This window comes from Ranitomeya imitator, chromosome 4 (genome assembly GCF_032444005.1).
Source record: "Ranitomeya imitator isolate aRanImi1 chromosome 4, aRanImi1.pri, whole genome shotgun sequence".
Taxonomy (NCBI): Eukaryota; Metazoa; Chordata; class Amphibia; order Anura; family Dendrobatidae; genus Ranitomeya; species Ranitomeya imitator.
The window spans coordinates 632,568-645,924 of NC_091285.1; the positions used below are offsets into that span (position 1 = coordinate 632,568).

At 47.0% G+C, this 13,357-nt stretch overlaps 1 protein-coding gene across 3 annotated transcripts in view; it reads left to right on the forward strand.

The window, feature by feature from the left end:
* PTPRO (protein tyrosine phosphatase receptor type O) overlaps positions 1–13,357 on the forward strand; it is a 484,495-nt gene that overhangs the window by 328,696 nt on the left and 142,442 nt on the right. For all 3 annotated transcript variants that reach the window (XM_069762736.1, XM_069762737.1, XM_069762738.1), the window contains exon 13: positions 2,042–2,181. In XM_069762736.1, the coding sequence (XP_069618837.1) occupies positions 2,042–2,181 (140 nt within the window). The remainder of the gene's footprint in view (positions 1–2,041; positions 2,182–13,357) is intronic.

Here is a 13,357-nt window from a genome sequence, read left to right on the forward strand (position 1 = left end):
CAACTGGAATATTTCATTCAGTGATATTTAGGATGTGGGTTTTTAGTGTCCCCTTTATTTTTTTGATATATATACACATACATTATACACATACACACTGCCTTGCGAAGGTATTCGGCTCCCCGGAACTTTCCAACCTTTTCCCACATATCACGCTAGAAACATAAAGATACCAAATGTAAATGTGCCACATTTTGCTGCGATTACAGCTGCAAGTCGCTTGGGGTATGTCTCTATTAGTGATGAGCGAATATACTCGGTACTGGAGATTTCCCGAGCACGCTTGGGTGTCCTCTGAGTATTTGTAAGTACTCGGAGATTTCATTTTCAGCGCCGCAGCTGAATGATTTACATCTGTTTGCCAGCATAAGTACATGTGGGGGTTGCCTGGTTGCTAGTGAATCCCCAGATGTAATCAAGCTGGCTAACAGATGTAAGTCATTCAGCTGCGGCGCTGAAAACTAAATCTCCGAGTACTTACAAATACTCGGAGGACACACGAGCGTGCTCGGGAAATCTCGAGTACCGAGTATATTCGCTCATCACTAGATCACTAGAGACTGGGCAAGAATTTCATTCTTCCTTGGCAAACAGCTCGAGCTCAGTGAGGTTTGATGGAGATCGTTTGTGAACAGCAGTTCTCAGCTCTTTCCACAGATTCTCCATTGGATTGAGGTCTGGACTGTGACTTGGCCATTCTAACACCTGGATACGTTTATTTGTGAACCATTCCATTGTAGATTTTGCTTTATGTTTGAGATTATTTTCTTGTTGGAAGACAAATCTCCGTCCCAGACTCAGGTCTTTTGCAGACTCCAAAAGGTTTTCTTCAAGAATGGTCCTGTATTTGGCTCCATCCATCTTCCCATCAATTTTACCCATCTTCCCTGTCCCTGCTGAAGAAGAGCAGGCCCAAACCATGATGCTGCCACCACCATGTTTGACAGTGGGGATGGTGTGTTCAGGGTGATGAGCTGTGTTGCCTTTACGACAAACATATCGCTTGGCATTGTTGCCAAAAAGTTCGATTTTGGTTTCATCTGACCAGAGCACCTTCTTCCACATGTTTGGTGTGTCTCCCAGGTGGCTTGTTGCAAACTTAAACAACATTTTTTATAGATATCTTTGAGAAATGGCTTTCTTCTTGCCACTCTTCCATAAAGGCCAGATTTGTGCAGTGTACTACTGATTGTTGTCCTATGGACAGACTGTCCCACCTCAGCTGTAGATCTCTGCAGTTCATCCAGAGTGATCATGGGCCTCTTGGCTCCATCTCTGATCAGTCTTCTCCTTGTTTGAGATGAAAGTTTAGAGGGACGTCCGGGTCTTGGTAGATTTGCAGCGGTATGATACTCCTTCCATTTCAATATGATCGCTTTCACAGTGCTCCTTGGGATGTTTAGAGTTTTGGAAATCATTTTGTATCCAAATCCGGCTTTAAACTTCTCCACAACGATATCACGGACCTGCCTGTTGTGTTCCTTGGTCTTCATGATGCTCTCTGTGCTTCACACAGAACCCTGAGACTATCACAGAGCAGGTGCATTTATACGGAGACTTGATCACACACAGGTGGATTATATTTATCATCATTAAGCATTTAGGACGACATTGGATCATTCAGAGATCCACAATGAACTTCTGGAGTGAGTTTGCTGCACTGAAAGTAAAGGGGCCGAATAATATTGCACGCCCCACTTTTCAGTTTTTGAATTTCCACAAAAATTTAAAATAACCAATAAATTTCATTCAGCTTAACAATTGTGTTCCACTTGTTGTTGATTTCTCACCAAAAATTTACATTTGGTATCTTTATGTTTGAAGCCTGATATGTGGGAACAGGTGGAAAAGTTCCAGGGGGCCGAATACTTTCACAAGGCGCTGTGTATATAGTAGCCTGTATAGATCAGACAGGAGGTTTACAGGTGAGTAGTGGATCATATCCATTATATATAGAGAGAGGTGTATGTAGATTTTGTAGTTATTCTGCAGGTAACTTCGGCCAGTGATGGATCATACACTTTTTGTATGTTTTTTTCAGATCCAGCTCCCCCAAAGTCTCTTTTTGCAGTGAATAAAACTCAGACATCATTCACCCTCCTTTGGGTAGAGGATGGATTCTCCGATTATTACGACGTTTCTTGCTGGCGCTTGGATCTGATGCACACTGAATATGAGAAGGTGAGCAACAATGTCAGGACCAGGCCATGTATCGCCTGCATTCTATATCTAATGTATATGTTGTCCGTAGGTTACACTGAGCTCAGCTTCTCTACACATCCCGAAACATAATGTGTATGTCATCCTTGGGTTACACAGAGCTGAGCTTCAATACACATAATGTATATGTCGTCCATAAGTTACACTGAGCTCAGCTTTACTACACGGCCTGAAAACATAATGTACATGTCATCCATGGGTTACAGTGAGCTCACCTTCACTACACAGCCCGAAATCTAATGTATATGTCATCCATGGGTTACAGTGAGCTCGCCTTCACTACACAGGTCAAAACTTAATGCATGTAACGATTATAGTGGTACACTCAGGAACCTCTTGGCTTGAGACAAATAAGGCAGCTGAACCAGAGTGCAGAGTCACGTCTGTAGTATTCAAACACACATAGATGCGAGGCGTGAGCAGTGTAATCACAGCAAATAAGGTGATCTTAGGAGAAGTTCATTTGCAGCTCTACTGCAGGCAGAGTCAGTATGTATAGTAATAAACGTGGGTGCAGCACGTGCACAACAGTCCAAGTAACACAGAAAACTGGGTGATCTTAGGAGTAGTTCATTTGCAGCTCTGCTGTGGGCTAAGTCTTATGGGCGTAGCATTCACTGGGGAATGCAGATCAGAAGACACAGTTCATATCAGGGCTGGCAGTCACTAAATAAGAGTCCAGGAACAGTACAGAGCTACGAGTCCAGAAGAGTCAAATATACTGGCACCGTATACCAACAAGACAAGCTGTAGCAGGCCGAGCTTACGTGTCCTAGCAGGCAGGCTGAAGCAAATGCAGAGTAACACAGGCACAATAGCTTGTAGCACGAGCACCACTGCGAGCTGGTAAGGTTTGCAGAAAAGGCAGAGCGGGATTATCTGGAGAGGAAAAGTCTCTTGCAACACAAAACCAGGAATTCGAGCAGAATACACAAGCATGGGCTGAGAGGGGAACCAGGGTTACAAACACAGGGAAGGCGGATTACATGAGCAGAAGTGAAGCAGCAGACGCCATCTTGGCAAAGGGCAAAAAGCACCTCAGATGAAACAGTGACCAGAAAATTGCCCACACGGAAAATTGCCCACACGGAAAATTGCCCACACGGAAAATTCCCAACACAGAAGTTTCCCCACATGGAAAATTGCCAATTGCAGCATCACAAAGTTTCAGATCTATGATATTTCAGGTGCAAGGTGTTCACATGATATGTGAAAAGTGCCCACAAACATGAATACCCACAGGAAAACAGTAGAGAGTTATAGGTGAGATGCTCTGCAGAACAGAGAATAGCATAGAGCTATAGGCTAAATGCTCTGCAGGACAGGGGGATAGTATGCAGCTACATGTGAGATGCTCTGCAGGGCAGAAGAATAATATAGAATTATAGGTGAGATGCTCCGCAGGGCAGAAGAATAATATAGAATTATAGGTGAGGTGCTCTGCAGGGCAGGAGAATAATATAGAATTATAGGTGAGATGCTCTGCAGGGCAGGAGAATAATATAGAATAATAGGTGAGATGCTCTGCAGGGCAGGGGGATAGTATACAGGTATGGGTACAGCCACACTAGCGCCATTTTCAGGGGCGGCAACCAAGCAAAAACACCGTTCAGATCAAGGAAATGCAGTCTGACTGCAACAGCCAATCACAGAGGCTTTCACAGAGTGTGCGCTTCTGTGATTGGCTGTTTGCCAGTCAATGCAGTGAATATGCATGAGGCTTAATGGGTGGGAGACTGGTAAGCCTGATCTACCTTTTACAGCATATATCTGTCTATTCTATCTGTCTGTCTTCTCTTTTCGAACGTTATACAGCACTAGATGGAGGCCACATGCTATTGTATCGAGAGGGCGGTAATGTCCCGATGGGGGCAGGTTTCGCAGCATTGAGAATCTCTCTTCCCATGTGCTCACCCACCTATCCACTCTCTCTTTCCCCTCTGTGCTCTCTTCTTTGACCTGTCTACCCCATGTGCTATCCCTCCTCTGCTGTCTCTCTCCTTCCTGTGCTGTCTTCTCCCCTCATGTGCTGTCCCGTTTGAGCTGTCTCCCCCCTGCGCTGTCTCTCTCACCCCTGTGCGCTTTCTCTCTACCTCATTTGCTGTCTTCTCTCATCATCTCTTCTTTGACCTGTGTACCCCATGTGCTCTCCCCCTTGTCTGTGCTCTCTCTCTCTCCACCACTATTTTACCTGACAAAATGAATCCATTGTGATCCCCTTCTGTAATGTCAGTGTTGTCTTATGCTTCCTCCCCTGCCCAGGAGATGTGCTATGCTCAGTACACAGTCAGACACAGACAATTTTTAAAATGAACTTTCGTTTGTGGGAAAACCCCTTTAATGTGACCGGCGTCCTCTGCCTGTAGATACGTCGCGCATCTGACACCGGGATCAGCCGAATTATTCACTGCACCTGCGCAGAATTCACGCAAGCGCAGTAAATCAGACCGCCAGCATCTTTGTGCAGACAGATAGCGGCGGTCACATTAAAACTGCGCATGCGCTCCTCCTGTACAAAGATGGTGGCAGTCAATGAATCATTCGGCTGATCCAGGCGGCGTTGTGTTCATGACGGTGTTCCGCTGGTGGTACCACACAAGAGGCTGCGTACGGCTTATACAGTGTGTGTGGTGCGTACAGCGTATACAGTGTATGTTTTTGTGGTGCGACTGTGTTCTGCTGGTGGTACTGCGCAAGAGGCTGCGTACGGTATATACAGTGTGTTTGTGTGTGTCTGTGGTGCGTACAGCGTATACAGTGTGTGTGTGTGTGTGTGTGTGTGTGTGGTGCGACTGTGTTCTGCTGGTGGTACTGCGCAAGAGGCTGCGTACGGTATATACAGTGTGTTTGTGTGTGTCTGTGGTGCGTACAGCGTATACAGTGTGTGTGTGTGTGTGGTGCGACGGTGTTCCGCTGGTGGTACCGCACAAGAGGCTGGTACCACCAGCAGTTTCCATATTGAGACTCCCATCACTTGGGTGTCCCAATATGGAGGTCGGTGAACTTCCGCTGCTTGGAATTTTGAGATCCGGACACATCTGGACGAAACAGGATGTGAAGACATTAGAAGGTAAGTATATATTAAGATGAGAAGGACCATGTAAAAACGCAGAGCGCACAGACACCGCACAGTCGTCACACTGATGTTAGCTGAGAAAAAAAAGCAAAATCTCATCACACTCGCACGACGATACGGAAAGCACTCGCCCGACTGTCATGCGTTAAAATCGCTCCGATAACGCATACCCTAGTGTGCCTCTACCCTATAGGTGAGATGCTCTGCGGGCAGGAGAATAGTATAGAGTTATAGGTGAGATGCTCTGCGGGCAGGAGAGTAGTATAGAGTTATAGGTGAGATGCTCTGCCGGGCAGGAGAGTAGTATAGAGATATAGGTGAGAAGCTCTGCTGAGCAGGAGAGTAGTATAGAGTTATAGGTGAGATGCTCTGCGGGGCAGGAGAGTAGTATAGAGTTATAGGTGAGAAGCTCTGCTGGGCAGGAGAATAGTATAGAGATATAGGTGAGAAGCTCTGCGGGGCAGGAGAGTAGTATAGAGTTATAGGTGAGATGCTCTGCGGGGCAGGAGAGTAGTATAGAGTTATAGGTGAGATGCTCTGCGGGCAGGAGAATAGTATAGAGATATAGGTGAGAAGCTCTGCGGGGCAGGAGAGTAGTATAGAGTTATAGGTGAGATGCTCTGCGGGGCAGGAGAGTAGTATAGAGTTATAGGTGAGATGCTCTGCGGGCAGGAGAATAGTATAGAGATATAGGTGAGAAGCTCTGCGGGCAGGAGAGTAGTATAGAGTTATAGGTGAGATGCTCTGCGGGCAGGAGAGTAGTATAGAGTTATAGGTGAGATGCTCTGCGGGGCAGGAGAGCAGTATAGAGTTATAGGTGAGATGCTCTGCGGGCAGGAGAGTAGTATAGAGTTATAGGTGAGATGCTCTGCCGGGCAGGAGAGTAGTATAGAGTTATAGGTGAGATGCTCTGCTGGGCAGGAGAGTAGTATAGAGATATAGGTGAGAAGCTCTGCTGGGCAGGAGAATAGTATAGAGTTATAGGTGAGATGCTCTGCCGGGCAGGAGAATAGTATAGAGTTATAGGTGAGATGCTCTGCCGGGCAGGAGAATAGTATAGAGTTATAGGTGAGATGCTCTGCTGGGCAGGAGAGTAGTATAGAGATATAGGTGAGAAGCTCTGCGGGGCAGGAGAGTAGTATAGAGTTATAGGTGAGATGCTCTGCGGGCAGGAGAATAGTATAGAGTTATAGGTGAGATGCTCTGCCAGGCAGGAGAGTAGTATAGAGATATAGGTGAGAAGCTCTGCGGGCAGGAGAGTAGTATAGAGTTATAGGTGAGATGCTCTGCTGGGCAGGAGAGTAGTATAGAGATATAGGTGAGAAGCTCTGCGGGCAGGAGAGTAGTATAGAGTTATAGGTGAGAAGCTCTGCTGAGCAGGAGAGTAGTATAGAGTTATAGGTGAGATGCTCTGCGGGGCAGGAGAGTAGTATAGAGTTATAGGTGAGAAGCTCTGCTGGGCAGGAGAATAGTATAGAGATATAGGTGAGAAGCTCTGCGGGGCAGGAGAGTAGTATAGAGTTATAGGTGAGATGCTCTGCCGGGCAGGAGAGTAGTATAGAGATATAGGTGAGAAGCTCTGCTGAGCAGGAGAGTAGTATAGAGTTATAGGTGAGATGCTCTGCGGGGCAGGAGAGTAGTATAGAGTTATAGGTGAGAAGCTCTGCTGGGCAGGAGAATAGTATAGAGATATAGGTGAGAAGCTCTGCGGGGCAGGAGAGTAGTATAGAGTTATAGGTGAGATGCTCTGCGGGGCAGGAGAGTAGTATAGAGTTATAGGTGAGATGCTCTGCGGGCAGGAGAATAGTATAGAGATATAGGTGAGAAGCTCTGCGGGGCAGGAGAGTAGTATAGAGTTATAGGTGAGATGCTCTGCGGGGCAGGAGAGTAGTATAGAGTTATAGGTGAGATGCTCTGCGGGCAGGAGAATAGTATAGAGATATAGGTGAGAAGCTCTGCGGGCAGGAGAGTAGTATAGAGTTATAGGTGAGATGCTCTGCGGGCAGGAGAGTAGTATAGAGTTATAGGTGAGAAGCTCTGCTGGGCAGGAGAATAGTATAGAGTTATAGGTGAGATGCTCTGCCGGGCAGGAGAATAGTATAGAGTTATAGGTGAGATGCTCTGCCGGGCAGGAGAATAGTATAGAGTTATAGGTGAGATGCTCTGCCGGGCAGGAGAATAGTATAGAGTTATAGGTGAGATGCTCTGCTGGGCAGGAGAGTAGTATAGAGATATAGGTGAGAAGCTCTGCGGGGCAGGAGAGTAGTATAGAGTTATAGGTGAGATGCTCTGCGGGCAGGAGAATAGTATAGAGTTATAGGTGAGATGCTCTGCCAGGCAGGAGAGTAGTATAGAGATATAGGTGAGAAGCTCTGCGGGCAGGAGAGTAGTATAGAGTTATAGGTGAGATGCTCTGCTGGGCAGGAGAGTAGTATAGAGATATAGGTGAGAAGCTCTGCGGGCAGGAGAGTAGTATAGAGTTATAGGTGAGATGCTCTGCGGGCAGGAGAGTAGTATAGAGTTATAGGTGAGATGCTCTGCTGGGCAGGAGAGTAGTATAGAGATATAGGTGAGATGCTCTGCGGGGCAGGAGAATAGTATAGAGATATAGGTGAGATGCTCTGCGGGGCAGGAGAATAGTATAGAGTTATAGGTGAGAAGCTCTGCGGGCAGGAGAGTAGTATAGAGTTATAGGTGAGATGCTCTGCTGGGCAGGAGAGTAGTATAGAGATATAGGTGAGAAGCTCTGCTGGGCAGGAGAATAGTATAGAGTTATAGGTGAGATGCTCTGCTGGGCAGGAGAATAGTATAGAGTTATAGGTGAGATGCTCTGCTGGGCAGGAGAGTAGTATAGAGTTATAGGTGAGATGCTCTGCCGGGCAGGAGAGTAGTATAGAGTTATAGGTGAGATGCTCTGCTGGGCAGGAGAATAGTATAGAGTTATAGGTGAGATGCTCTGCTGGGCAGGAGAATAGTATAGAGTTATAGGTGAGATGCTCTGCCGGGCAGGAGAATAGTATAGAGATATAGGTGAGATGCTCTGCTGGGCAGGAGAGTAGTATAGAGTTATAGGTGAGAAGCTCTGCTGGGCAGGAGAATAGTATAGAGTTATAGGTGAGATGCTCTGCTGGGCAGGAGAATAGTATAGAGTTATAGGTGAGATGCTCTGCCGGGCAGGAGAGTAGTATAGAGATATAGGTGAGATGCTCTGCTGGGCAGGAGAATAGTATAGAGTTATAGGTGAGATGCTCTGCCGGGCAGGAGAGTAGTATAGAGTTATAGGTGAGATGCTCTGCTGGGCAGGAGAATAGTATAGAGTTATAGGTGAGATGCTCTGCTGGGCAGGAGAATAGTATAGAGTTATAGGTGAGATGCTCTGCGGGCAGGAGAGTAGTATAGAGATATAGGTGAGATGCTCTGCGGGGCAGGAGAATAGTATAGAGTTATAGGTGAGATGCTCTGCCGGGCAGGAGAATAGTATAGAGATATAGGTGAGATGCTCTGCTGGGCAGGAGAGTAGTATAGAGATATAGGTGAGAAGCTCTGCGGGCAGGAGAGTAGTATAGAGTTATAGGTGAGATGCTCTGCTGGGCAGGAGAATAGTATAGAGTTATAGGTGAGAAGCTCTGCTGGGCAGGAGAATAGTATAGAGTTATAGGTGAGATGCTCTGCCGGGCAGGAGAGTAGTATAGAGTTATAGGTGAGATGCTCTGCTGGGCAGGAGAATAGTATAGAGTTATAGGTGAGATGCTCTGCTGGGCAGGAGAATAGTATAGAGATATAGGTGAGAAGCTCTGCGGGCAGGAGAATAGTATAGAGTTATAAGTGAGATGCTCTGCTGGGCAGGAGAGTAGTATAGAGATATAGGTGAGAAGCTCTGCGGGCAGGAGAATAGTATAGAGTTATAAGTGAGATGCTCTGCTGGGCAGGAGAGTAGTATAGAGATATAGGTGAGATGCTCTGCTGGGCAGGAGAGTAGTATAGAGTTATAGGTGAGATGCTCTGCGGACAGGAGAGTAGTATAGAGATATAGGTGAGATGCTCTGCCGGGCAGGAGAGTAGTATAGAGTTATAGGTGAGAAGCTCTGCGGGCAGGAGAGTAGTATAGAGATATAGGTGAGATGCTCTGCTGGGCAGGAGAGTAGTATAGAGTTATAGGTGAGATGCTCTGCGGACAGGAGAGTAGTATAGAGTTATAGGTGAGATGCTCTGCCGGGCAGGAGAGTAGTATAGAGTTATAGGTGAGAAGCTCTGCGGGCAGGAGAGTAGTATAGAGTTATAGGTGAGATGCTCTGCGGACAGGAGAATAGTATAGAGTTATAGGTGAGATGCTCTGCGGACAGGAGAGTAGTATAGAGATATAGGTGAGAAGCTCTGCGGGCAGGAGAGTAGTATAGAGTTATAGGTGAGATGCTCTGCTGGGCAGGAGAGTAGTATAGAGATATAGGTGAGAAGCTCTGCGGGCAGGAGAATAGTATAGAGTTATAAGTGAGATGCTCTGCTGGGCAGGAGAGTAGTATAGAGATATAGGTGAGATGCTCTGCTGGGCAGGAGAGTAGTATAGAGTTATAGGTGAGATGCTCTGCCGGGCAGGAGAATAGTATAGAGATATAGGTGAGAAGCTCTGCGGGCAGGAGAGTAGTATAGAGTTATAAGTGAGATGCTCTGCGGGCAGGAGAGTAGTATAGAGTTATAAGTGAGATGCTCTGCGGGCAGGAGAGTAGTATAGAGATATAGGTGAGATGCTCTGCTGGGCAGGAGAGTAGTATAGAGTTATAGGTGAGATGCTCTGCGGGCAGGAGAGTAGTATAGAGATATAGGTGAGAAGCTCTGCCGGGCAGGAGAGTAGTATAGAGATATAGGTGAGATGCTCTGCTGGGCAGGAGAGTAGTATAGAGTTATAGGTGAGATGCTCTGCTGGGCAGGAGAGTAGTATAGAGATATAGGTGAGATGCTCTGCTGGGCAGGAGAGTAGTATAGAGTTATAGGTGAGAAGCTCTGCGGGCAGGAGAATAGTATAGAGTTATAGGTGAGATGCTGTGCCGGGCAGGAGAGTAGTATAGAGATATAGGTGAGAAGCTCTGCGGGCAGGAGAGTAGTATAGAGATATAGGTGAGAAGCTCTGCGGGCAGGAGAATAGTATAGAGTTATAGGTGAGATGCTCTGCCGGGCAGGAGAATAGTATAGAGATATAGGTGAGATGCTCTGCTGGGCAGGAGAGTAGTATAGAGTTATAGGTGAGATGCTCTGCCGGGCAGGAGAATAGTATAGAGATATAGGTGAGATGCTCTGCGGGCAGGAGAATAGTATAGAGTTATAGGTGAGATGCTCTGCCGGGCAGGAGAGTAGTATAGAGTTATAGGTGAGATGCTCTGCCGGGCAGGAGAATAGTATAGAGTTATAGGTGAGATGCTCTGCGGGCAGGAGAGTAGTATAGAGATATAGGTGAGATGCTCTGCGGGGCAGGAGAATAGTATAGAGTTATAGGTGAGATGCTCTGCTGGGCAGGAGAGTAGTATAGAGTTATAGGTGAGATGCTCTGCCGGGCAGGAGAATAGTATAGAGATATAGGTGAGATGCTCTGCGGGGCAGGAGAGTAGTATAGAGATATAGGTGAGATGCTCTGCCGGGCAGGAGAATAGTATAGAGTTATAGGTGAGATGCTCTGCTGGGCAGGAGAATAGTATAGAGATATAGGTGAGATGCTCTGCGGGGCAGGAGAGTAGTATAGAGTTATAGGTGAGATGCTCTGCCGGGCAGGAGAGTAGTATAGAGTTATAGGTGAGATGCTCTGCCGGGCAGGAGAATAGTATAGAGTTATAGGTGAGATGCTCTGCGGGGCAGGAGAATAGTATAGAGTTATAGGTGAGATGCTCTGCCGGGCAGGAGAGTAGTATAGAGTTATAGGTGAGATGCTCTGCGGGGCAGGAGAGTAGTATAGAGTTATAGGTGAGATGCTCTGCCGGGCAGGAGAGTAGTATAGAGTTATAGGTGAGATGCTCTGCCGGGCAGGAGAGTAGTATAGAGTTATAGGTGAGATGCTCTGCCGGGCAGGAGAATAGTATAGAGATATAGGTGAGATGCTCTGCGGGCAGGAGAATAGTATAGAGTTATAGGTGAGATGCTCTGCCGGGCAGGAGAATAGTATAGAGTTATAGGTGAAATGCTCTGCCGGGCAGGAGAATAGTATAGAGTTATAGGTGAGATGCTCTGCCGGGCAGGAGAATAGTATAGAGTTATAGGTGAGATGCTCTGCGGGGCAGGAGAGTAGTATAGAGTTATAGGTGAGATGCTCTGCCGGGCAGGAGAGTAGTATAGAGTTATAGGTGAGATGCTCTGCCGGGCAGGAGAATAGTATAGAGTTATAGGTGAAATGCTCTGCCGGGCAGGAGAATAGTATAGAGTTATAGGTGAAATGCTCTGCCGGGCAGGAGAATAGTATAGAGTTATAGGTGAGATGCTCTGCCGGGCAGGAGAACAGTATAGAGTTATAGGTGAAATGCTCTGCCGGGCAGGAGAATAGTATAGAGTTATAGGTGAAATGCTCTGCTGGGCAGGAGAATAGTATAGAGATATAGGTGAGATGCTCTGCCGGGCAGGAGAATAGTATAGAGTTATAGGTGAGATGCTCTGCCGGGCAGGAGAGTAGTATAGAGTTATAGGTGAGATGCTCTGCCGGGCAGGAGAGTAGTATAGAGTTATAGGTGAGATGCTCTGCGGGCAGGAGAGTAGTATAGAGTTATAGGTGAGATGCTCTGCGGGCAGGAGAGTAGTATAGAGTTATAGGTGAGATGCTCTGCGGGCAGGAGAGTAGTATAGAGATATAGGTGAGAAGCTCTGCGGGCAGGAGAGTAGTATAGAGTTTTATAGGTGAGATGCTCTGCCGGGCAGGAGAGTAGTATAGAGTTTTATAGGTGAGATGCTCTGCTGGGCAGGAGAATAGTATAGAGATATAGGTGAAATGCTCTGCGGGCAGGAGAGTAGTATAGAGATATAGGTGAGAAGCTCTGCGGGCAGGAGAGTAGTATAGAGTTATAGGTGAGATGCTCTGCGGGCAGGAGAGTAGTATAGAGTTTTATAGGTGAGATGCTCTGCCGGGCAGGAGAGTAGTATAGAGATATGGGTGAGATGCTCTGCGGGGCAGGAGAATAGTATAGAGTTATAGGTGAGATGCTCTGCCGGGCAGGAGAGTAGTATAGAGTTATAGGGGAGATGCTCTGCCGGGCAGGAGAGTAGTATAGAGTTATAGGTGAGATGCTCTGCCGGGCAGGAGAGTAGTATAGAGTTATAGGTGAGATGCTCTGCCGGGCAGGAGAATAGTATAGAGTTATAGGTGAAATGCTCTGCTGGGCAGGAGAATAGTATAGAGTTATAGGTGAGATGCTCTGCTGGACAGGAGAGTAGTATAGAGATATAGGTGAGATGCTCTGCGGGCAGGAGAGTAGTATAGAGTTATAGGTGAGTTGCTCTGCCGGGCAGGAGAGTAGTATAGAGTTATAGGTGAGATGCTCTGCTGGACAGGAGAGTAGTATAGAGATATAGGTGAGATGCTCTGCGGGCAGGAGAGTAGTATAGAGTTATAGGTGAGATGCTCTGCCGGGCAGGAGAATAGTATAGAGTTATAGGTGAGATGCTCTGCCGGGCAGGAGAGTAGTATAGAGTTATAGGTGAGATGCTCTGCCGGGCAGGAGAGTAGTATAGAGTTATAGGTGAGATGCTCTGCGGGGCAGGAGAATAGTATAGAGTTATAGGTGAGATGCTCTGCCGGGCAGGAGAATAGTATAGAGTTATAGGTGAGATGCTCTGCTGGGCAGGAGAGTAGTATAGAGTTATAGGTGAGATGCTCTGCGGGGCAGGAGAGTAGTATAGAGTTATAGGTGAGATGTTGTGCCGGGCAGGAGAATAGTATAGAGTTATAGGTGAGATGCTCTGCCGGGCAGGAGAGTAGTATAGAGTTATAGGTGAGATGCTCTGCCGGGCAGGAGAATAGTATAGAGTTATAGGTGAGATGCTCTGCGGGGCAGGAGAGTAGTATAGAGTTATAGGTGAGATGCTGTGCCG